General features: G+C 44.0%; 2 protein-coding genes across 3 annotated transcripts; both read left to right on the top strand.

Moving 5' to 3' along the window:
* The first annotated feature begins 3,772 nt into the window (after positions 1 to 3,772).
* Positions 3,773 to 7,594, top strand: RPL34 (ribosomal protein L34). 2 transcript variants are annotated; one of them, XM_075090681.1, is made up of 5 exons: positions 3,773 to 3,852; positions 4,712 to 4,785; positions 4,879 to 4,978; positions 5,730 to 5,833; positions 7,467 to 7,594. In XM_075090681.1, exons 2-5 carry the CDS (start codon positions 4,721 to 4,723, stop codon positions 7,549 to 7,551), a joined length of 354 nt encoding a protein of 117 aa, XP_074946782.1. In that variant the 5' UTR covers positions 3,773 to 3,852; positions 4,712 to 4,720; the 3' UTR covers positions 7,552 to 7,594. The 2 variants fall into 2 exon arrangements, with proteins under 2 accessions (XP_074946782.1, XP_074946783.1); XM_075090682.1 differs by having other exon boundaries at positions 3,845 to 4,374.
* A 3,688-nt stretch (positions 7,595 to 11,282) lies between these two features.
* OSTC (oligosaccharyltransferase complex non-catalytic subunit) lies at positions 11,283 to 15,707 on the top strand. The gene is made up of 4 exons (XM_075090680.1): positions 11,283 to 11,530; positions 11,767 to 11,860; positions 13,484 to 13,681; positions 15,056 to 15,707. The coding sequence occupies exons 1-4, from the start codon at positions 11,392 to 11,394 to the stop codon at positions 15,072 to 15,074; spliced, it is 450 nt and encodes a 149-aa protein (XP_074946781.1). The 5' UTR covers positions 11,283 to 11,391; the 3' UTR covers positions 15,075 to 15,707.
* The last annotated feature ends 5,666 nt before the right edge of the window (positions 15,708 to 21,373 follow it).

The following is a 21,373-nucleotide window of genomic DNA, read 5'->3' as shown; positions in this document are numbered from 1 at the left end:
TATGTTGATATAAATTAATATAATCAGATTGTGACACATGCCACACAGTTAATGAGGAAAGGGAACGGGGAATGGGAAAGGGAATATTTTTAAAGACAAAAAATAGCTCTGGAGAGAAAATGGACCATAGAACCTCTTCTTTCTGCCCTTTCAGGCAGTTGCTAGACTTTTCCAAGGTTTCTTGCTTCCTTTGCTCATTTACAGACCTAATCCTGCTGGTTGTATCCAAGCAGCATCTGGGGTTGGATTCTGACTTCAGTGAGAAATGTCTAAAACACATATCCATCTTCATAGAAGTGGTATTGTGGCTGCGGCTTAACAGGAGCAGTATATCCTTCAGCTATCACTTTTTTTCCCCTTGGCAGTATCCAGTATGTTCTTGCACACAGGCTCACTTTCCTTCCCATGCCTCTTAGAATTTGCTGGTCTAGGTTGGTATGACAGCAAGTGAATACAAGTGAAAACCATCTCTCATTTTTTAGTTGAAGCTTGTGGTACCGGACAGCCCTAGAAGTATTTGTGAAGAGAGGCTGATGGAGCAGCAGAGTCCTCATGGGGCCTGGGAGATCCTGGAAGTGGGACAGGAGGGTAGGAAAGTAAAAGGGGATGCTTTCCGGAGGTTCAGCTGGGCTTATCAAGCCTTACTCATTTGGGGACCCTCGCTCTTACTCTGGTAGAACTTCCCATGTGACCAAGTGAATGGTTGTGCACATAGATGGGGACTTTCAGAAAAAAAAAATGGTAAGGAGAGCACCATGTGTAAAAGAAAGCAAGGCTGGTAAATATATTAAGAACTAGTCTTAAACTGTGAACAACGCATTCTTCTGGTGCAGTAAACAGAATACAGTGACAACTTGCTGGCCAGTGCAAAATGCACCACATTTCTAATCTGCCATCAGAGATTATTATCTTCCTAATCATCTCTGGTGGAAAAGAGGTTTCCAGTTTTACACTGCCAATAAGTAAATACACCCTGGAAACCAACCTCCAGTTTTGTTAAGGAAAAAAGCCCACATCCTCACTCCCTATGCTTCCACTGACATGTTGGGTGGAGAAAAAATGGGTTTTAGCATGTCACAGTTACTTTTTCAAGATGTTCGGTTGTGCACTTGCTAGTCCATCCCCTTTGTTGTATTCAAGGAAAAAAGAAAGCGCAGAAAGAGTTAATCAGACATGTTGGACATGAAAAATAACTGCTCCCAAAAGAGACGATTCGGCCCTGTGAAGAGGTAGGAATAGCGGAGAACATGAGAGAATCGCTTGACTAGCATTAATCTGTACAAAATGGGCTTAGTGAGCTCCTGCTCCAAATCTTATCCCCACATTAGGTAGCATTAAACCAGTTCTCATAAAGCTAACATTTCTAGATGCTCTGGGTGAGCCATTTGCCTGACAGCCCTGTTCCTCTTACAAAATAAACTGAAAATGTTTGAAAAACTAGGCCAGCACATCAGCAGAAGCTAACAGCTGGAATTTAATTGACGGGTCCTAAAATTCACACCAGTTTTGTTTAGAGCCCAAATCAGGTAAGTCCAAGAAAATATCGATACCATTGTTCAATAATAAAATAGTCACCTGTTGCACTGACAACATCTAAACTAAACTATTCCATCATAATTTAATAGTGTTGTTCTTTAACAATTGGATTCTGTTACACTTTTATATTTAGGCATGATTATTTAATCTAATTTAATTGGCTTTCTTATTCCCCGCAGGGTTCTGGGCCTAGAAAGTTCATATTAAATATTCTAATTGCTCTGAAATTTACTCGTTGTCTGAAATATGCTCCTATTTTAAATATACCCTGAGATCTAGTTCATACATATTTTCTCTTCTTTCATGAATTAGAAAAATTCTGGTGCCCATAATTTGCACTTAAAAAGAGTCAATAATTAACCAAAATAGTAATTATAGATTGAAAACAGGGAGGATGCAGTACAATGAACTGCAAGTTACAAACCCGTAAATAAGGCCAGGAGCCCTCATCAAAGCTTTCTGAGCACTTGCCATTCTCCAAAAGCAAAGCTGAAGCCGCTAACGATGTCAGCAGCATGCTACATATTTAATGCGCAGGCCCCTGGTTATCACTGTAGAACATTGCTCAGGCCAGCGGAGCACAAGAGCATTTCAGGGCTTACAGCCACTGGGCCCAATCCTGCTCTCCTTGCAGATGGTGATTTCCCATTGAGACAATACAAAGACTCTGCCCGTACAAGTCAGCATCAATTGCAGCAGTGGTCACAACGCATTCACATATGCTGCAAGAAGGAGGGGATGGACTTTGTATGGCAGAGCGGGACCACCACCAGCAGCAGAGGCTGTGGAGCAGAAGGGATGGAAATGTGTGCTTTAAAATCTCTTGGTCTTTGATGCGTCAGTGCCACATGGTGGGGTGGGAGCAGGATCCATTAGGGATGCCACAAGTGGGGAGCAGTGGCCTTCCTATGGCCAGCCAGCTGCTGATTTCAGAGCAGAGAGGCCAGCTCAGTTTGTCAGTGTGCTTCTCAGCTTGTCAGGAACCTCCATGCATGGGATGGAGGCTGAAACAAATGTCTGGAAGACTAAGTGTAATCTGGTGGGTCTCCTCCTACCGAGCGCTCCTCCTTTCCTTCCTGCAAAAGCAGTACCTAATGCAATTGCAAGGGGCTGATAGGGGTAGTTTTTGTGTGTTTATTCTTGAATAACCACAGATTTGGCAGATCTGACACCACCGGAACACTGTTTCTGGCTGTTGACAAGCCATCATATGCTCCCTTAGCTCTTGCTGCCTCCTTTCTTTGCTTTTCTCAGAGATCTACCAGGGGCTATTAAATACAAAAGATGGAAAACATGACGCAGCTCAGGAAGCTTGTAAGATGCCCACTGCTGAATGTGGTGAGGGTGTTTTAAGGGAAAGATCAACTAGTCGTGTCCTGTTTCCCTTATGTTTTTCCTAAGTATCTATGGTTTGGAAATGGGATTTTGGATCAGGTGGACCTTTGACGTAACCAGCAGAGAAAGTTTTATATCCTCATATTCCTGCCTGAGTGCCTGCCCTGGGTCATGTTGGAGAAGGTACATGCCTTGGTAAACAGGCAAGAGGATTTTCTGTCCAAGACTCCCAGTGCAGCTGCCGGCGCAGCGAGGACGTGTTAAGCAAATGTCGGTATTGCGTTGCTCTCCACAGATCCCAGTTTTGGGATCAGCTTGTCAGGCAGGTGCAGTGCCCGGGAAGGTAGGCGCTGGGTGGCAGCAACGGTGTCTTGAGAGGAAGGGAGCATGGCAAGGATAGCACTTTGGTGCTCAAGGTGTTCTTGAACAACTTGAACATTGCACAAAGAGGAAAGGTGCGAACCTCTCCCCACTCAGGTGGGCAGGAGAACAGGGACCAGCCTTTTGCCACTGTAAGTTTTGCCTAAGAGCACACAGTTTCCAGGTGTGTTACCTGCCGGTTCAGTGTGGAAAAGCTTGTATGAGTGATTTGTTATTTAGAGCTTAGAACAGCAGACTTGAGAAATGGCTTATGGGCCTACCACTATGTAACTACCATAATAAAGAACATCATGATCTTTCTGAGGAAAGAAGCTGGTGTTCTAAAAAAAACAGCTTTTCAGTAAAACACACAAAAAATAAAAAGGGGGTGGGGGAGCACGTGCGTAGTACCCCTGGGAAAGGTGAAACAGCTGCGGCAGCCCCGCCTCACCCATACAACATGGCGCCGCACCTGCGCCCCGTCGCCGTACAACATGGCAGCGCCACTGCGAGAGGGGCCGAAGTGCGCAGGCGCTACTATTCCTTCCGGGTTCCAGAGCGCCACTATTTCAATGTTGACCTGCGCATTTCCGCTTCCTCTTCCGCGTCCGGCGGCGCTAGGTATGGTGGCGGGTGGTTGAGGGCCGTTGGCGCCCATCCGTCCCCATCCGGGCTCCGGAGGGCGGCGGGGGCGGTCAGCGGGCCGGGGGCTGTGGTGAGGGGTCGCGGTGGGGGCAGCGGTGCGCGGCGGCGGGCCTGGGCCGCCCCAGGCCTCCGCGGCGGAGCTCCCAGTGGGGCCCGCCTCTCCCGGGCCGCAGCGAGCCGGGGCCGCGGCGCTAGGCCCCGCCTGGGCCCGGCCCGACCCCCCCAGGAGGGTTGGTCCCGGTAGCGGGGGGCTGCCCTGAGGGGCTCTGGAGGCGGCCGGCGCCGCGTCGGGGCGTTAGCCCCTTCCCCCGCTGCGGGAGCGGGTTTCGCCACCCTCGTTGGCTTGTGCCGGGCCCGGAGGAGGCTCCGGCCGGGGCCCGGAGCGTGGCTAATAGGGTTTGTTGTCAGATGAGATGGGAAAGGATGGTGCTGGGTCTGCTTCGGCTCGTATTTCAGCCTTGCTAACGAAGCTTACGTTGACTGGAAAACACGCAGCTGGTAAAGCTCTAAACAGTTTTCTAGAGGAGCATGGCATCATTCGGGCAAGGCCAGGATGTTGAACTGTGTTCAGTTAGTTTGGATGAACATTCATTGTAAATCACATTCTATCCACCGCCATGTGTTATGTGTTTTGGAGTTTTTTTTTTAATGTAATTGTGTTGGTCACCACTGATGGGGAAATGCTTTAACTTTGTTAATACTGATACAGAATCGGCACCTGCTGATTCAGATCCAGCTTGGTGCTTCAGTGTAGGCGGTGCTTTGATAGGTGAACTTCCACGTGGACATTGAGCCCTTAAAAGTAGTGCTGCTTTGGTTTTTTTGTCTAATTTAGGTGTCAGAAATGGTTCAGCGCCTGACTTACCGCCGTAGGTTGTCCTACAACACAGCTTCCAACAAGACCAGACTGTAAGTAAGATGTACTTTCTAAGAAAACTTGAAGAAAACTGAGTTTTAAGTTTTGATTGCTACATTAACAGAGTATTCTTCTGCCACGTTTAGGTCCCGAACACCTGGGAACAGGATTGTTTACCTTTACACCAAGAAAGTAGGGAAGGCACCAAAGTCAGCATGTGGTATATGCCCAGGAAGACTTCGTGGTGTAAGTATTAGGCTTATGGCATAATATTTTTTTGCAGCAGTATTTTTTTAGTACAAAGACCTTGTTCAAATTATATGCCTATTTCTTGATGAATTCTTGTTGGAACAACTTTTGTCTTTAAAATATTCTTGCCTGAATGCTGTAAAATTTAACTGGTAAAACAAGCTTTGAAAGCTTAAAGAGTAAGTACTTTTTTTAGTGCTTGTGGTTCTCATTGTTATATCTGAACCTTCTTGTACTGTAAGTTGTAACTGGCTGAAATTTTTGGAGTTAGACCGAGACGATTCTGTAGCAGGTTTAAAAGTCTAAATTGGACTTCTTAGATAGGCTTTAACAAAACCACATAGGCCAAGTTTGATTTTCAGTTTCAGAGGAAAGGACTGAATGTTTCTAATATATTTTTCTCCAAAATATATTCTTGGTGTAATATCATTGCTCTTAACTGTGATGGGAATGCTTGAGTAATGTCTACCTTTGAGCCATTCCTACACTTGGGAAAACAAATCTGTTTTATAAACAATCTTTTAATGATGAATTTATTGGTGGATGCCTGTGGTAGAGTGAAAAGATCAGCTTAGGAAAGCTGAACATGGCATGTACAACAAGCTGCAACTTGAGTCACTTTTTTGCGTCTTGAATAGTCACCTTCAGGTGGTGCTGCTTTTGTAAACTATGGAAGTGAATTTTCTTAATATGGCTGTTACCCAAAATTACTGTCTCATTATACACTTCTCTCTTCTGTTTTCTGCAGGTTCGTGCTGTGCGCCCTAAAGTTCTTATGAGGCTGTCAAAAACGAAGAAGCATGTTAGCAGAGCTTATGGTGGTTCCATGTGTGCTAAGTGTGTCCGCGACAGGTAAGGTTATGGGGGATGCTACTCTAGAAAACTGTTTAGAGCTTTACCAGATTTTTGCATCTCACTGTTTTCGTAACGTGGGCTGAAATTCCGAAGGCTCTTGTCTGAAATTGGCATAGTAAAATGAAGGGGGTAAGCACAGGGCACATTAGCAGTGATGTGTGTGACTTTTTGCCCCTTGGATTTTAGCTAGTTACTGCGTGTGGAGCTCCTTCGTAGAGAGCTTATGTTCTTCATGATTTCTTACTGCACTGTTGCCTTGGTGCTAAACAGTCTGCTCCTTCTGGATTTTTATATTATATTCAGCCCCCATAGCAAAGATTTTTCTCTTCTGTTGTCCTATCCATTTGTCTTATGCAAAGATAGTAGCGTAAGATCAGTTGAGCTTTTGGCTTCTTTGTGGTGTTTTGGGATTCAAAGATATTAATTGGTTGCATATTAAGCATCTTTGTGTGGCTAAGCTTTAAGACGACCTTTGCTGGGCCTCACTGAATTCAGTTTTATTGGGTAACAACTGTACATCCTATACTTTCTTGGCAAGTTGGAGGACAAAATGTGTGTTACAAAGAGTATGCCATTTCTATGAGTGGTAATCAAAGCAGATAACTGGAGTCAGCAGTCAGCTGCCAGTTTTTTCATCTGTAGGGCAAATCTTGCCAGCGCTTTTTTTTTGGCTTATGTGAATTCTAAGTTAAATTGCTTTAGGTGCCGCTGAAGACAGGTTGTTACAGCTGCAGATCTGTAGCATAACTTTTATGTGTTAAAAGACAATTTTTTTGAGTGTTTTCCCACACACTTTATGAGGTTGGTAGGTCATTTTAAATAAGTGAATACGCCTTTTATTTTGCTTAAAAAAAAAAGTTGCCCCCTTCCCTCTAATTGGCCAGTTTTCTCCTGTGTTTTCTCTCTTTCTCTTTGTTCAGGCATCTTTGGTATTTTTGTGTACTGTGACAGTAGCCATATGTACCAAATGCCTATGGAATGGTATTTTAATGTTTCAAGGTAGAAAGTGTGTGGTATGTTTGTGCTTCTAACTCAAAATTATCAGACAGGCTGCTGATGTGAGTACTGTCACTTTGGTCTCTGCATGGTGGCCCTACACGTCTTTCAGACATAATTACACTGAGGCATGACTTGACCTGTCAGGGTTTTCCCTTTTGATGTGCAAAGAAGCTTTAATCCTGAGAGGGGAACTGTTCTTGTTTTGATAAGTGGACTCACATAGTTTTCCTGTGACTCAAGGGGAGGGCTGACCACAACTGGTCACACCAATTCTGACTTTAGGAACAGGTAAATTAGTTTGCTAGTGAGGAGTTTTGCTTTTTGCCTTAGAAGTTAGTGAAGGTGCTAATTTTTCCAGTGTTCAGCCATTACCTTGCTCTCAAGGGAAAAATTCAGAAACTTTCAGGCATACTAGGCCTCCTTCCCCAAAACTGTACATTCACGTAGTGCCACCGGCCCTGTCTTTTGATGCTGGCAAGAACATCAACGGTTTCTCTTTTTATGTAGCTGTGGAACTAATACCACATGTGTAACGAATGTTGAAGGCAGCGAAACTAATTGTAACTTTGTCTTATTTTTGTGTTTTCACTTAATGGATTCATGCCCTAAAGTTGTTGTTTTTCCTTTCCAGAATCAAACGAGCTTTTCTTATCGAGGAGCAGAAGATTGTTGTGAAAGTGTTGAAGGCACAAGCACAGAGCCAGAAGTCAAAGTGAACCAATCTGTAGTTTCAGCCCAATAAATGAAAGCTCCACTTTCCTTGTGTCCTGTCACTCCACGTGCTAGTCAAAGCTGGTAGGAGCTGCTTCTCACAGCCTGTTAAATGCAGAACTGGGTTTTGGTGCAACAAAGCCGATAAGTCAGGATGCTGTGTTCTGTGCTGCCTGCAGAGAGGGGAAATCAAGCAGGTGGAAGGAGGTCTGGTTAAACAGGAGTGATTCACATTCCTGTAGAGGGGTTGGAGTAACTGAGTGATGCAATTTTTTTCATGGCAACAGCTGTGCATAGTGTCATCAGAGGACTTGGCTCAGAAGAAAGTTAGGAATCTCAAAAACAAAAGCATACAAAGGGAGACTATGACTAAAGACTGGAAGAGATTGACGGATGAAGCGGCAAGCTAGTATTGGGCCTGAGGTAGATATTTTTTTGTTAGTAGTATGTGCTATAGTTATTGTTACTTAAATCTGAGGGTGGGGGGGAATTGTCTGACTTCTTGAAGCCAGTGCTGTATCCACCAGATGGTTACATGCTGCTACATCTGGATCTCCTGGAGGAAAGCTGTTGTATCCTGCTTGTTAGGTGCTTCCTGGATCAGCAGTTGTAGGTATGATCCAAGCAGAGCTCTGGGGTGCAGGTGGGATAGACCTTTAATGCCTTCCAGAATCAGGTTTTAGAGTAGCAGTTTAGGCCTGTGGTATTGAAACTTAAAGCTAAGTTCCGTTGGATCTGAGGATGTAATGGTAATGTAAAAAGCAATTGTAAAAGGTGGAAATGGGCTTGTTCTGCTTTGCTTCATCCTGTTGTATAGAGAGAACTCTTTAAGTGTGGCTCTAACACTACACAGGAGTGCTTTAACACACTTGGGATAATTCTTGCATTACCTCTGGGTGCAGTTATATTCCTCACCCCCAGCTCTGAATTTTGGAACGTAATATGATGAGGAGCAGGTATCCATTTTTGCCAATAACAAATCTTTGGCATTTTTTAATAACTATTTTTTTCAAAAAGTAGTGAGCGCAACCACTAGAATAAGGAAGGAGGAGAAATAATCACTGAGTGCACAGACTTGCTGGGAGCATTCAGGGTGCGATTTGAAGTGGTTTCTAAGATCACTTGTGGAGTCTGCTCAGGCTGTGGCTCTGGTGTGTGCAGATTTCTCCTGACTGAACGCTGTCTGCACTGTGCCTAGCTCTGAAACCTCTCAGGCTGTGCAGTCAGCCAAGAAACAGATCACGGAAAACTGAATTGATGAAAAGACCTGTCCTTTTGGTGGCAGCTAGCTGGTACCTTGGAGCAACTGCCTGCAAACTCGCAGTGGTGGTGGGGCACCTCCTGTGTTTGATGACAAGAGGTGGCTGTGGTCTGGGATAACTGAATTAACACCATGCAGGAGCTGTGCCTCCCTGAGAATTTCTTCAGAGCATCCAAAGTCCTTAAAATAATTCTGTCAATACTCTCAAAATGGATAAACATTGCAGCTTTAAGTATAAAGTGTTTATTTCTCCTCAGCTCGGGTTATGCTAAAACTTTGAAGGAGGTTTTAAGACTAACATTAGTATCCTGACATTTTCAGGTGCTGTTACTATAGTTAGTTTACAAGGTTAAAATTTTATTAGTTGTTGCCTGACTGTGCTAGTACAAACTTCAGTACTTTGGCATGCTGGAAAAATGGTTTTAAAGCAGAAGTGACAAGTAGGGCAGGCATATCTAACCTGCCCCCAAAGTGCTCCTTTTTTACATTAAAAGCTGTGAGGTTAGAGTTTTCTCTGGGGCTTTTGGAAACGAGGCAAGATGGAGGGAGAATACATTCGGAATACTGAGGAGAAATGTCATAAACATCTGCTGACAGGTCAACTGCACTGGGAGGGAGTTTTTTTCTAAACAGGAGGGCTAAGACTGAAATTGGCTAATCATTTTGATGTAATTGCACTGAAAGGCAACTGAGGTGTGAGGTAGGAAAAGCAGTATCACTGCTGCAGGCAGAAATAAAAGCAGTTATTAGGCAAGTATCAGTGAAATGGTAATTAGGCCCTTAATTTTTCTCAACAGTTCTGAAAAGTAATTCTCTGAGCAGATGGTTGCAGCATAGGTATGGGGGCAGTTGTTTGGGGCGTGATACCCCTTGGGGCTGCCGGAGCCCTCTGTGCAGTGGGTAGTGGGCTGGGTGGCTTGGGGAGGCAGGGCATGTTCACCTGGAGCGTGGGCTTTTAAACACATGTAAGCTGGAGTTGAGGGGTTGGTATTGAGATGGTGTTTACTGTTCCTCTCTAAAAGGCATCAGTCTTCCTTTATGGTTGTTTGCTCGTGGGGTTGTTTTTATTATGGACCTCTTCTCTTCAGCTAGTGCTCTGATTCAGTCCCTGGCTGTCACATGCCTTTTCTGAAGGAAACTCTTCCCGTGCTGTCAGGAGACTTGACCTCAGCTCAAATAAAGCTATAGAGAACACAGGAACTGGTCTGAGAAGGGCTCTTCCCTGCCCCTAGGATATTCTGTGAGGACAGTGAGGTGTATCTGCCATGTATAACCTAAGAAAGCTCTGCTCAACAGGCCAAAATGATGCAATCTCATGAAAGCTAGTGGATATTTTCTCCAAGGCTTAAGTTTTCATTGCCTGTGTTCATCCTTATTTTAAAGGTACCTTAAGAAATAATAACAGTAAAAGGAATTACAGTGAGAAATCTAAGTTCCTGGGAAGATATGGTATCAAAAGTCAAGAAAACAAGCTGGACTGACTGCTAGCGAGTAACACAGTTATTAAGGGGTTTGTAAGACCAGGATTAATTGGTTACTATGTAAGGCTCCATGAATACTATAAAAAGTGTACAGTGGTATAGCTCCTTTTTTTTCCCTCACTAAGATCTTTGTGTAACTGAGAGTGACCAGGTTCAGAGTTGTCAGTCTTCCAACTTCAGTTTAAAATTGAAATAGGCTATCACATCTTCTTAAATAAGAACAAAGGAGTGCACAAACATTAGACAACGAGAACACAGGCATTAGTTGCAGGGGGTTTGTATGACAGTGTCACTTCAGAAATAACGCTAGAAATTGGGGGGGGAAAAAAGCAACAAAAAACTCCCATTAGTTTGCAAATGCAGCGAAGAGGAACCTTCTACACAAATCATGTAGTGCTCTGCAGCGGAAAGGAAATCTTATAAGCTGGTTGAATGGGTAGAAGTTTGGTTTCCATCTTATTCCTCGGGCCGGTACCTCCCCAGCCCATCCCGGCTCCGCGAGCTCACCCCGGGCGCGGGTTTCCCTTCCCCCGGGCCCGGAGCTGCCGCGGCGCTAGGGCCGCTCTGCCCGGCGCGTCCCGCCCCTGGCGGCGGCGGGGCCGGCGTTGCTCCTCCCCGCAGGGACTAGTCCACCAGTGAGGCCGGGGCCGAGCGCTCGTGTATCCCGTACGAGCCCACGCGTGTCCGTGGCCCGATGGGGCGCGGGAAGGGGCGGCCACGTGGCCGCCCCGCCCCAAGCGCCTCGCGGTTACCCGGCACCGACACGTCAGGGCTGTTGGATCCTGGCAGGTGAGTGCGGCGGGCGGTCTGCGTTTCCTCATGGTATTGCGCACACAAAAAAAAACCAAGAAACAAACAAACAAAAAAGAAGTCTCCGCTTTTTGTTGTCCATTCTCGCCTGGGCGTCGCCTTCGGGTGGCTTGGCTTAGATCGGCGCTTATTTAATGTGTTGATTTACCCCTGTCAGGACGCGGCAGCCCATTTCCGTTTCCGCCTTCGTGTCCGGTGGCGGAGGGCGGCGGGGCGAGGCGAGGCGGTGGGGACGGGAGCAGCGGGGCCGCGGCTCTCCCTTGGGCCGCGCCGGGCCGCACCGCACCGCCGCCATGGAGACGCTGTACCGCCTGCCCTTCGCCGTGCTTGAGTGCCCCAACATCAAGCTGAAGCGGCCGGGCTGGGTGCACATGCCCTCGGCCATGACCGTGTACGCGCTGGTGGTGGTGTCCTACTTCCTCATCACCGGAGGTGAGGCCGGGGCGGGCGCTCTCAGGGCAGACCCTGCGCACCGAGGGGCTCGTCCTCAGCGGGGCGGGCTGCGGGCCCCTGCCCCGGGCAGCAGAGCCGCCGCTGACCGCTTGTCCGGCTCCAAATCGGTCATAAAACATGGCCCTCGGCCAAGTCCGAGCGTCCCTGCGGTGTTAAAGCAATTCTCGCTGTTTGCTGCTCTAAGTCAAAGGTGATCCTTGCTTTTCTCCCTGCAGGCATTATCTATGACGTGATTGTGGAACCTCCCAGCGTGGGGTCGATGACAGACGAACACGGCCATCAGAGGCCGGTGGCCTTCCTGGCATACAGGTAGGAGGAGGGCCCTGCTCCTGCAAGCAAAGTGCTGCAAATGCCAAACTGCAAGTGGATAAACCCATCTTAACAGAGCTGAGCATCTCCTTTTTGTTTGGTTTTTTTTTTTTTTTTTTGAGCTCTCTGTGCAAGGCGGGATCTGTTCTACATCAGTGCTTGGTTTTGCAAATATTAAAAAAACAGCACTGAAATCAATGGAAATTGAAAAAACTCAGTCCTCCTAAAACTTTTAAAAATAAAAAGTCTGGTAAGAAAAAAGTTTTGAGCTGCCAGTGCTTCTCTTTCTTGCAAACCCTTGCTATTAAAGTTGAGTTTTATAGTGGATGTGGAGCCATTTGGTCAATATTTCATAGCAGCATACATAATGTTTGTGAAAGTTATGGGTCTGGCCTTTTAAACTCTAATATATTTTGGACTCTTGTGTCTGAGGGTGGGGATCACACTTATGAATGGGTGACAACAGTGTCTTCTTTGAGTCTTCTGCTTCTATTACTGAAAATAGAGACTGCTTAGTAACAAACTCGTCTGAAGAGAATTAAATCTACATTTGTAACTGTGGTTTTTATCTGTGTGGAAACAAATAATGGTTTTGTTAAATACCAAAAAAGTTCTTGAATCTGTGAGGTCTGTGACATTCTGTGCCTTATGCACAGATTTTTGACTGGGACTAAATGTAGCATATGTCTCAGACTGGCGTCAGTTGTTGCAGTGTAGATGAATCACGCTACTGCAGGGAGTTGGTAGCACTTCAGTACAATTCAGTGAAAACAACATGGAAGAAGGTGAAATTATTTGTTTTCAGGATCTGAGGCAATAATTATAATCTTCATTTCTGTGTTAGCATGCACAGTAGTTTAATCCATGCCAATTTTATGAGGTTGCTAGTCCTGCTAATTACACGGATAGGAGAAAGGTTCAGTGACTGTGAGAAGCAGGAGACTTGTGATCCAGGTGCAATGTTCTTTCCGCATCTTGGCTTCCCCTCTCCAGCTTTGCAAGAAGAAATGCAGCAGTGTGGACTGACAGAGAGCCAGGGCACTTCCAGGCTGGGTCCCCACAATCTATGCGCAGGCTCAGCGAGCCGGTGTCAAAACATAACTGCAGGCGAGAACTGCTTTTGCGGTGTGCTGTAACCAGTAGATGTGCTTCATGCGCTAGCGTAGTGTGTTGTGTGGGCTTTGTACCGAGATGAGGATTCAGGCATTGCTGCCTAAACACCGGTTTGGAAATAAGACTTGGAAAGCTCAGTGGCCCAGGGTTCATGGTTCCATGCCTCGAGTCATCTGTGAAACAAGGTGCTACTTTGGACTAGATATTTCTGAAAATGGATGAGCTTGCATGGTAGCCATTAGTATACACTGTTCTGTATAAAACCACTAGCATGCTTGACTAGTCACCTTGCAGACCATCAGTCCTGGAGATAAATTACATATTAAAGCCATAATGTAATTGCATAACATCAGTTTCCATACCTACTTTTTGTTAGAAAGTCATCCTGCATATTTGTACAGCCAAAGCAGGTTGAGTAGATGGGGTTTGAAATGTACCTAGTTTCTTTAAAACGGATCTTTTTCTGACTCTCTCCTCTTCCTTTCCCCTCCTTTTTTTTTTTTTCTTTAGAGTAAATGGGCAATATATTATGGAAGGGCTCGCATCCAGCTTCCTCTTCACAATGGGTGGCCTAGGATTCATAATTCTGGATCGATCCAATGCACCAAATATCCCCAAGCTGAATAGATTTCTTCTGCTCTTTATTGGATTTGTCAGCGTGCTTTTAAGCTTCTTCATGGCCAGAGTTTTCATGAGGATGAAATTACCGTAAGTGATGTAATGCTCTCTCAGCTTTTCTTCTCCTTTGTGGCTCCTTTCTGCCTATGTTAAATTTAAGAGTAACAAAAAATACAATGAGGTATGCTAAAGATCTGCAGCTTGGCTATGAGTTGCTTTTTTCAACACTTTTTTGGAACAAGCTACCTTGAATGAGGTGGGATGCTTTTGGGGCCAGCTACTGTATTTAAAACAATACAGTAGTTAAAAAAAGGTGACAGTTCCTGGTATGTCAGAAAACGTGATTAGCAAGTCTGGCTTAGAATGAATTTTAAGGTAGACTGAGTATGTACTGGTCAGGTGAAAATAATTACAAGAAATGGTTTTGAGGAAAAAGCAGGTGTCAAAGAACTGGAAGAAAGGCAAATGAGTACTTTCGTGACTGTGTACACGAGAGATCATAACTAGAAGAACTGATGGCAGCAGTAACAAGTGTTCAGAAATGTCCAAAGCAGTCCTAAAGTAAAGGTGATGTCTCAGGTTTTTCTGTGGCTGGAAAACTGAACATAACATTGAAGCATACTATATATGTGACGTTTTAATATGCCTATATTCACAAATCAAAAAGAAGGAAAGATCGGAGCTTTCAGACTATGCAAAAACCAAATGCAGGATTTTCAGTATCCCCCCCGCCCCTTCTGTATTTCTCAGTCCATCTATTTTGTTTAGAATAGTTGAAACTTGATGTTAGGAGGTACTGGTAGTTAATTTCTGGAGTAGCTCCGTGACATGTTGACGTAACAATGATGGTCATTCCTTCTTTCTTAAATATTTTTTTTAACCTCTGCAGTGTAGTTTAAAATGTTGTTTCATAACACGGAAGTGATGGGTTCCCTGGCAGCAGGTAGCTGGATAGGGGCCTGCTTTATGTTTTCCTGTTTCATCAATGCTGTATATTTTCTTGTTTCATTGAGTGCGCATGTGTTTAAACAGTTCTTTTTTCTTAAACTCATTAAAGAAACAGGGCTTCAGAGAAATAGAAGAGAAAAAGAGAGCAGAGTTGTGTCGAGTGCCAGCAAATGTTGGGTTATACTGAATATCGTAACACTGGTAGTTTGAGTAAAGGGTACAAAGAACTTTTCCTAGGGTGTAACCTGGGCTTCAGAAATTCCAAACAATTACCAAAGCTGGACTGAGGACAGGCTAATCCATTTTCAGCCTTCATTGAAGAAAATGAACTGAGGAAGGAGCATGCAATTAAGCTGGCCAGTTTGTACCTTGGAGCGCAGTTACTGTTTTAAATAGCCTTGATCAGCAGAGTCTTTGGCAGTCTGAAGTTTCTGTTTCAAGACCATATGCCTCTGATTTTTGAGGAGTGCTGCCTGCATTTGCTGACTTGTTTTTCTCTTACGTTTTTTTCTGTAGGGGCTACTTGATGGGTTAGTACCTCTTGTGATGTATGAAAGCCCAAGCTGAATTTACTCCTGTTCATGAAGTGCTTAAGAAGCAGCATCAAGAAACAAATTCCATAGTCACCATCAACAGGAGAGAGACCTGGCCATGAGAAACAACTGGGGGAGGAGTGCTTTCTCTGCAAACAAACTCTCACTACCAATGGCTGATTTGTAGTTTTGAAGCAATGTTTTTATCATTTCTGTTTTAGAGCTTTTGAAAAGGGCAAGTTACCTAGCTGGGTTTTTCTTTTGTATCCCAACTCAGTATGAAATAGAGAACCTATCTTTAGCTCTACCTGAAATGAGTATTAGCCATTGGCTTGACAGTTCTTTATTGCAGGCCTGTCTCCTCTTCCCTGTGTGGGACAATTACATGTGTGAATCAGAGAAGAAACACCTGAAACATTTCTTTCCAAGTTATAATTAGAAAATTAATAACTTTGGATGCTTTACAGTCAAAATATGATGTGTCTGAAATTATTTCAAAGGCACCTTTTGCCTTGATATTAATGGCTCTATGTGAGCAAATCCAGACGTGCACTGAGAAAGGTAAACTGAATGTGCATTTCTTTTCGAAAAAGTGTACGAAAGGAGCCAAATAAAACTTATTTTCTAGAAAATTATTTGACTTCTATGCAGTTTCTGAAGCTTTTTTTTGTGTGCGTGGCCCGTTCTACATCCAGGCTTGAGATGCTGTACCCTACCATAACCCCATAATTTCAGCTTTATTTTTCGCTATTGGATAACTTTTCTTTTTTAAATATCAGGGACAAGAAACCTCGTAGTTTCCATGAACTTGTACTGTATCTAAACGATACACTGTTTTCAGTGGCCAAGAAAACGTACTTCTGAGGCTGCTGCTTTTTTGTGTGAGAGGCGAGGCTCTGACTTACTTTATCTTCATACTAAAAGATTGAATGTTACTATCATGTTCCATTGAAGTAATGTATTTCATTCCTGGGGAAGGAGAGATCCCTCTAAATCTCCATAAATGTCTTTTTTGCAAGCCATATGTGTTTGAAGCACTGTTTTCATCTGTATAATAATTGTCAATGGGAAATGTTGTTTATTCCTGTAATTATGAAGTATCACTGTTCACATACTTAATCAAATTTCTGAGCTAGCTGTTAATCATCTGCCCTCAGGGTATGTCACTTCCACTCCCTCATTCTTACATTCAACATGACTTCTGCTTTGCTCATCTTACAGGTTTGTTGTTAAGATTTAAGGTGGCTGTTTTATGAGGCTCATAACTGCGAAGTTTCCAGTCTTTTCAAAGCGGTTATCTTTTGGTCACTCTGGTTTTGGTAAGACACATACTTACCTTCAAGGGGGAGTACTGATATTACAGAAGTAAATAACTGCATACATAAGTCAACTTTTTAACACATCTGAGAGGGAAGTCAAACCAGAAGGTCACTTTACTGAGTGTAGTCTGTCTTTGTAGTTGTCCCACTACAGTTCAGCTTCAGCCTCCAATTTTGCAGATGATTCTAAATGAGCGTGCTCTTAAACTGTGGGTTTAACGGCATAGTTGAATGCCTTGGTCTATGAAGTGCATTTGATTATAGTGGTGTGCTAGGTGACATAACTTAGAACAAATAAAGCAGCCTTATAATTGCAATGTAGAAGATAGTTTGGGGAGAGTAAAACTAAGATGATGCTCTGTCTGCAACAAGCAAGATTAAATGATCCTTTATTTTCCTTTGGTCACAGTCTATGAACTAGATCCGGTGTGATCCTCTGCCAAAGCATGAGGCACAGGGAGAACCAGGAAAATGAATGCAGAGCAGAATACAGACCACCCAGAAATTAGGAGCGTGCTAGTTAGGAAGATGTAAAAATGCACACCTGGAGACTGGTCTAATTTGAATGTGGGTTGGAGGCTTCTTGGTCACCCAAGGAAGAATTTTTACTGAGCACTGTCAAATAAACTGCAAAGAAGAGGTATTGCTATGTGTTACAGGAATCCCATTTTCAGTTAAAGGGTGGAATTTTCTCTAAACATCTGCTGTTCTTTATAGGCAACAGCAGGTGGCCTCTGACACAGGGCTTTAGGATAGTAGTAGGAATATTTCAGTGATGGAAAGAAAACTTCCTGTAACTAGTGACAATATCCATCTGTGTTTCGTGCTCCTATCTTCTAGGGTGAACTGAACCTAGATTGTGGGGTGGGAAATTAAAAATAAAATTGAAATACTGTGATAAAGGTAAGGCAGAACTTATAGGAACACATCTTTCCATGATTAAAAACAGAAGTTTGGCCTATGTCCAAATGCAACAAAAAGAGTCAGGCTGAAGTGTACAGGTCTTGATTTTCTGGCTCTCTTGCTGGAGAAAATGCTGAATGCATGGCTCCTCTGTAGGCTACAGTATAATCTCTCAGTGATGATGCCTAGTCAGTACAGTCAGGAAGAGATATATAACCTGTGTAGCTTTTGGAAGTTAGTATATGCATATATGAACCCTTAACAATCTTATACTTAATTGAGTTAAGCTGAAAAAGGCCTCTAGATAAAAAAGACCAGACATTCTGGTTTCCCTTTTTCCCCCTAATACTTTTTCTGGGCTTCTGCAAATTGTGGAACAGTAACATAGAATCGTAGAATCATTAGATTGGAAAAGACCTGTAAGATCATCAACTCCAACCATAAACCTTACACTGCCAAGTCCAGCACTAAACCATGTCCCTAGGCACCACATCTACACGTCTTTTTAAATACATCAGGGATGGTGACTCAACCACTTCTCTAGGCAGCCTGTTCCCAGTGTTCAACAACCCTTTTGGTGAATTAATTTTTCCTCATATCAAATCTAAACCTCCCCTAGCCCAACTTGAGGCTGTTTTCTCTTGTCCTATTGCTTGTTACTTGGGAGAAGAGACCAACACCCACCTCGCTACAACCTCCTTTCTGGTAGTTGTAGAGAGCGATAATGTCTCCCCTTAGCCTCCTCTCCTCCAGACTAAACAACCCCAGTTCCCTCAGCCGTTCCTCATCAGACTTGCTCTCCAGACCCTTCAACAGCTTCATTGTCTTTCTCTGGACACGCTCCAGCACCTCAATGTCCTTGTAGTGAGGGGCCCAAAACTGAACACAATATTCAAGGTGCGGCCTCACCAGTGCCAAGTACAGGGACACGATCACTTCCCTGCTCCTGCTGGCCACACTGTTCCTGATACAAGCCAGGATGCTGTTTGCTGCCTTTGGCTACCTGGGCACACTGCTGGCTTGTATTCAGGCAGCTGTTGACCAACACCCCAGGTCCTTTTCTGCCAGGCAGCTTTCCAGCCACTCTTCCCCAGGTCAGTAGCGTTGCATGGGGTTGTTGTGACCCAAGTGCAGGACCCGGCATGCTCAGCCTTGTTGAACCTCATACAATTGGCCTTGGCCCATTGATCCAGCCTGTCCAGGTCACTCTGTAGAGCCTTCCTACCCTCAAGCAGCTCAACACTCCTGCCCAACTTGTTGTTGTCTGCAAACTTAATGAGGGTGCACTCGTTCCCTTCATCCAGATCATTGATAAAGATATTAGAGAACTGCCCCAACACTGAACCCTGGGGAACACCACTTGTGACTGGCCGCCAGCTGGATTTAGCTCCATTCACTACAACTCTCTGGGCTCGGCCATCCAGCCAGTTTTTTACCCAGCAAAGAGTACACCTGTCTAAGACATGAGCCACCAGTTTCTCTAGGAGAATGCTGTGGGAAATGGTGTCAATGGCTTTACTAAAGTCCAAGTAGACAACATCCATAGCCTTGCCCTCATCCACAAAGCACTTCACCTTGTCATAGAAGGAAATCAGATTAGTCAGCAGGACCTGCCTTTCATAAACCCCTGCTGACTGAGCCTGATCACCTGGTTGTCCTTTACATGCTGGGTGATGGCACTCAGGATGACCTGCTCCATAACGTTCCTTGACACCGAGGTCAGACTGAGAGGCCTCTAGTTCCACAGATCCTCCTTCTGGCCCTGTGTTTCCTCCCACATCCAATAAAGGCTGGAGATTCTTCTTAGCCCTCCTTTTGCTGCTAATGGATTTATAGAAACATTTTTAATTGTCTTTTACGGCAGTAGCCAGATTAAGTTCTAGTTAGGCTTTGGCCCTTCTAATTTTCTCCCTGCATAACCTCACAACACCGTTGTTGTCCTCCTAAGTTGCCTGCCCCTTCTTCCAAAGGACATAAATGGCTTTCCTCCCTGCGTTCCAGCCAAACCTGTCTGTTCAGCCAGGCAGCCTTTGCCAGCCCGTCTTTTGGCACATAGGGATGGCCTGCTTCTGTGCTTTTAAGATCTTGAAGAAAGCCCAGTCTTCCTGGACTTCTTTGCCCTTCAGGACTGCCTCCCAAGGGACTCTGTCAGCCATACCCCTAACCAGGCCAAAGTCTGCCCTCCAGAAGGCCAAGGATGCAGAATATTTTTAAGCTCTGCCATTAGACTTTCTTGCTAATTCTAAACATATTGTGCTTAACGGAATTTTGCTTAGGAGGCTGAAAGTGCTTCAGTTAACTACTTGCAAAGCTGTGTACTTGTTCACAGAATACAGCTTGATATGGTTACTATAATCTACCTATTTCCAGTTTCAGTTGTGTATTTTACATGCATTAATATATGAATTAGGGAGCGCTAGATATTAGTCTTCTTAAGAGTTACGGTCTTTAGTCTTAGGCAATACCAGAGTTAGTCTTAGACAATCCTAAATTTCTGCTGCTGCTCCCAGTAAAGGGAGCCAACGTGGGTATAAGGAAAACAGCAATTCTAATTTATTTTCCTGCCATGCATGGAAATGCTGCATACAATGGAAACGGTTTTCCTACAGCATAGCAATAGCTGTGACAATGTAATTGGTATTGCACATTTGTGAATGTGATGATTGTATTTTTCCTTCACTGTTATGATTTTCCTCACAAAAAGGGTTGCAGCAATAGCTCTGGCCTATTTTTAGAATTTCTAATTGCTGCTTCTCAACTTTGCAGTTACTTCAGAATACTTTTCTTTCAGAACATGGTTAAAGAGGATTGAAACCATTACGAGAAAGGTATTGTAACAATTGTAAGCATCTTAGGAGAACATGTTGTAACGCTCTGGAGTTGCGTTGAGGGCTTTCAGCTATACTGATGATTGGTGAAATCTGGCTAAATCTGGATTTCAGTAACAGCAAAAAAGACAACAAATGCATCGAACTCTTCTTAAAGGGTAGTGTTTCATGGGAAGCAGCTACTAGAAACATGAGAGTTTCTAGGTGAGTTTCTTGGTAAGAACTAATTATGCTGGTGTCCTTTTTGTTTGACATGGATACCCGTCAGCTAAGAACTGGACTGGAACTGTGAGCTTGTTTTAGAGCAACAGCTGTGGCACTATAATGGGAGTCAAGCATGTCTGACTTGCACCACGTTTTAATTGGTGATATAGATGTGAGGTACTGCATTCTGATATCCACTATCTTGAATCTATAAGGCAACTTGCTGAGCTCCTGTTTAATGATATCAGTTTCGTTTCCAATCTTCAGGTATAAGATGGAGTTTCACTTCATCACGTAACTATCCCATATGTGTTCTATAAATGTCAAAGCTCTTAGAGTGTTGTACCTCCAGGCTGCAAGAAATAGTATTTAGCTTTGAGTAAATCAGAGCAATATGGTATCATCCGCTGCCTTATGCATGTGAAAGACTGACATTTGTAATTTCCTTCTTTTTTTGGTATCAGTTTTCACTACAGAGATCAATGTTGAGCTGGGGACTTGTATCCCTTTGTTGTTGTTGGTAACTGTATGCTCTTAGATGGAAACAGGGAAAGAAAACTTCTAAAAGGACTCAGGCTGGGTTATTCCAGAGTAAACCATGAAAGTTAAACTTTTTCTATGTTACTTAGTAGACAGGCTGAAACAATTTCAGAACTTTTAGCTATTCCTGACAGCTCCTGGATGATAGGTAATATGTTCACTATATTCAGCCTTCCAGTACCTCATCTGTCTTTAAATGCTGATGGAGAGTGTGAGGGGTGGGGAATAATAAAAAAATAAGCTTAACTTCAGTCTGAAGAAAAACTTTTGGTGGGTGGGGGAAGCATTTTAAGCACCTGGAAGAAAATGGCAAAAGGATGAGTATCCAACCTGGATTTTTAAAGTATAAGTCATATGAAAAGAAAGCCATACATGAGAGTTAAGGGCCCTGCAGATAGAAGAAAAGCAGATGTTTAGGTTTTAGCTTTTGATACTCTCTTGCACGTTATGGAAACTTGGCTTAACTGAAACAACTATAAGCTGGATGCAAAAGTAATTTTAAAACCG

Source organism: Phalacrocorax aristotelis, chromosome 4 (genome assembly GCF_949628215.1).
Source record: "Phalacrocorax aristotelis chromosome 4, bGulAri2.1, whole genome shotgun sequence".
In the NCBI taxonomy this organism is placed as follows: domain Eukaryota; kingdom Metazoa; phylum Chordata; class Aves; order Suliformes; family Phalacrocoracidae; genus Phalacrocorax; species Phalacrocorax aristotelis.
This window is presented reverse-complemented; position numbering and strand designations above follow the sequence as displayed.

Excerpts from the sequence above, each read along its gene's own strand:
- RPL34 (XM_075090681.1), top strand. The coding sequence starts at position 4,721 with ATGGTTCAGCGCCTGACTTACCGCCGTAGGTTGTCCTACAACACAGCT. Across the intron at positions 4,786-4,878 it reads GCTTCCAACAAGACCAGACT|GTCCCGAACACCTGGGAACA; the intron begins GTAAGTAAGATG and ends TGCCACGTTTAG. Across the intron at positions 4,979-5,729 it reads GCCCAGGAAGACTTCGTGGT|GTTCGTGCTGTGCGCCCTAA; the intron begins GTAAGTATTAGG and ends TGTTTTCTGCAG.
- OSTC (XM_075090680.1), top strand. The coding sequence starts at position 11,392 with ATGGAGACGCTGTACCGCCTGCCCTTCGCCGTGCTTGAGTGCCCCAAC. Across the intron at positions 11,531-11,766 it reads CTACTTCCTCATCACCGGAG|GCATTATCTATGACGTGATT; the intron begins GTGAGGCCGGGG and ends TTCTCCCTGCAG. Across the intron at positions 11,861-13,483 it reads GTGGCCTTCCTGGCATACAG|AGTAAATGGGCAATATATTA; the intron begins GTAGGAGGAGGG and ends TTTTTTCTTTAG.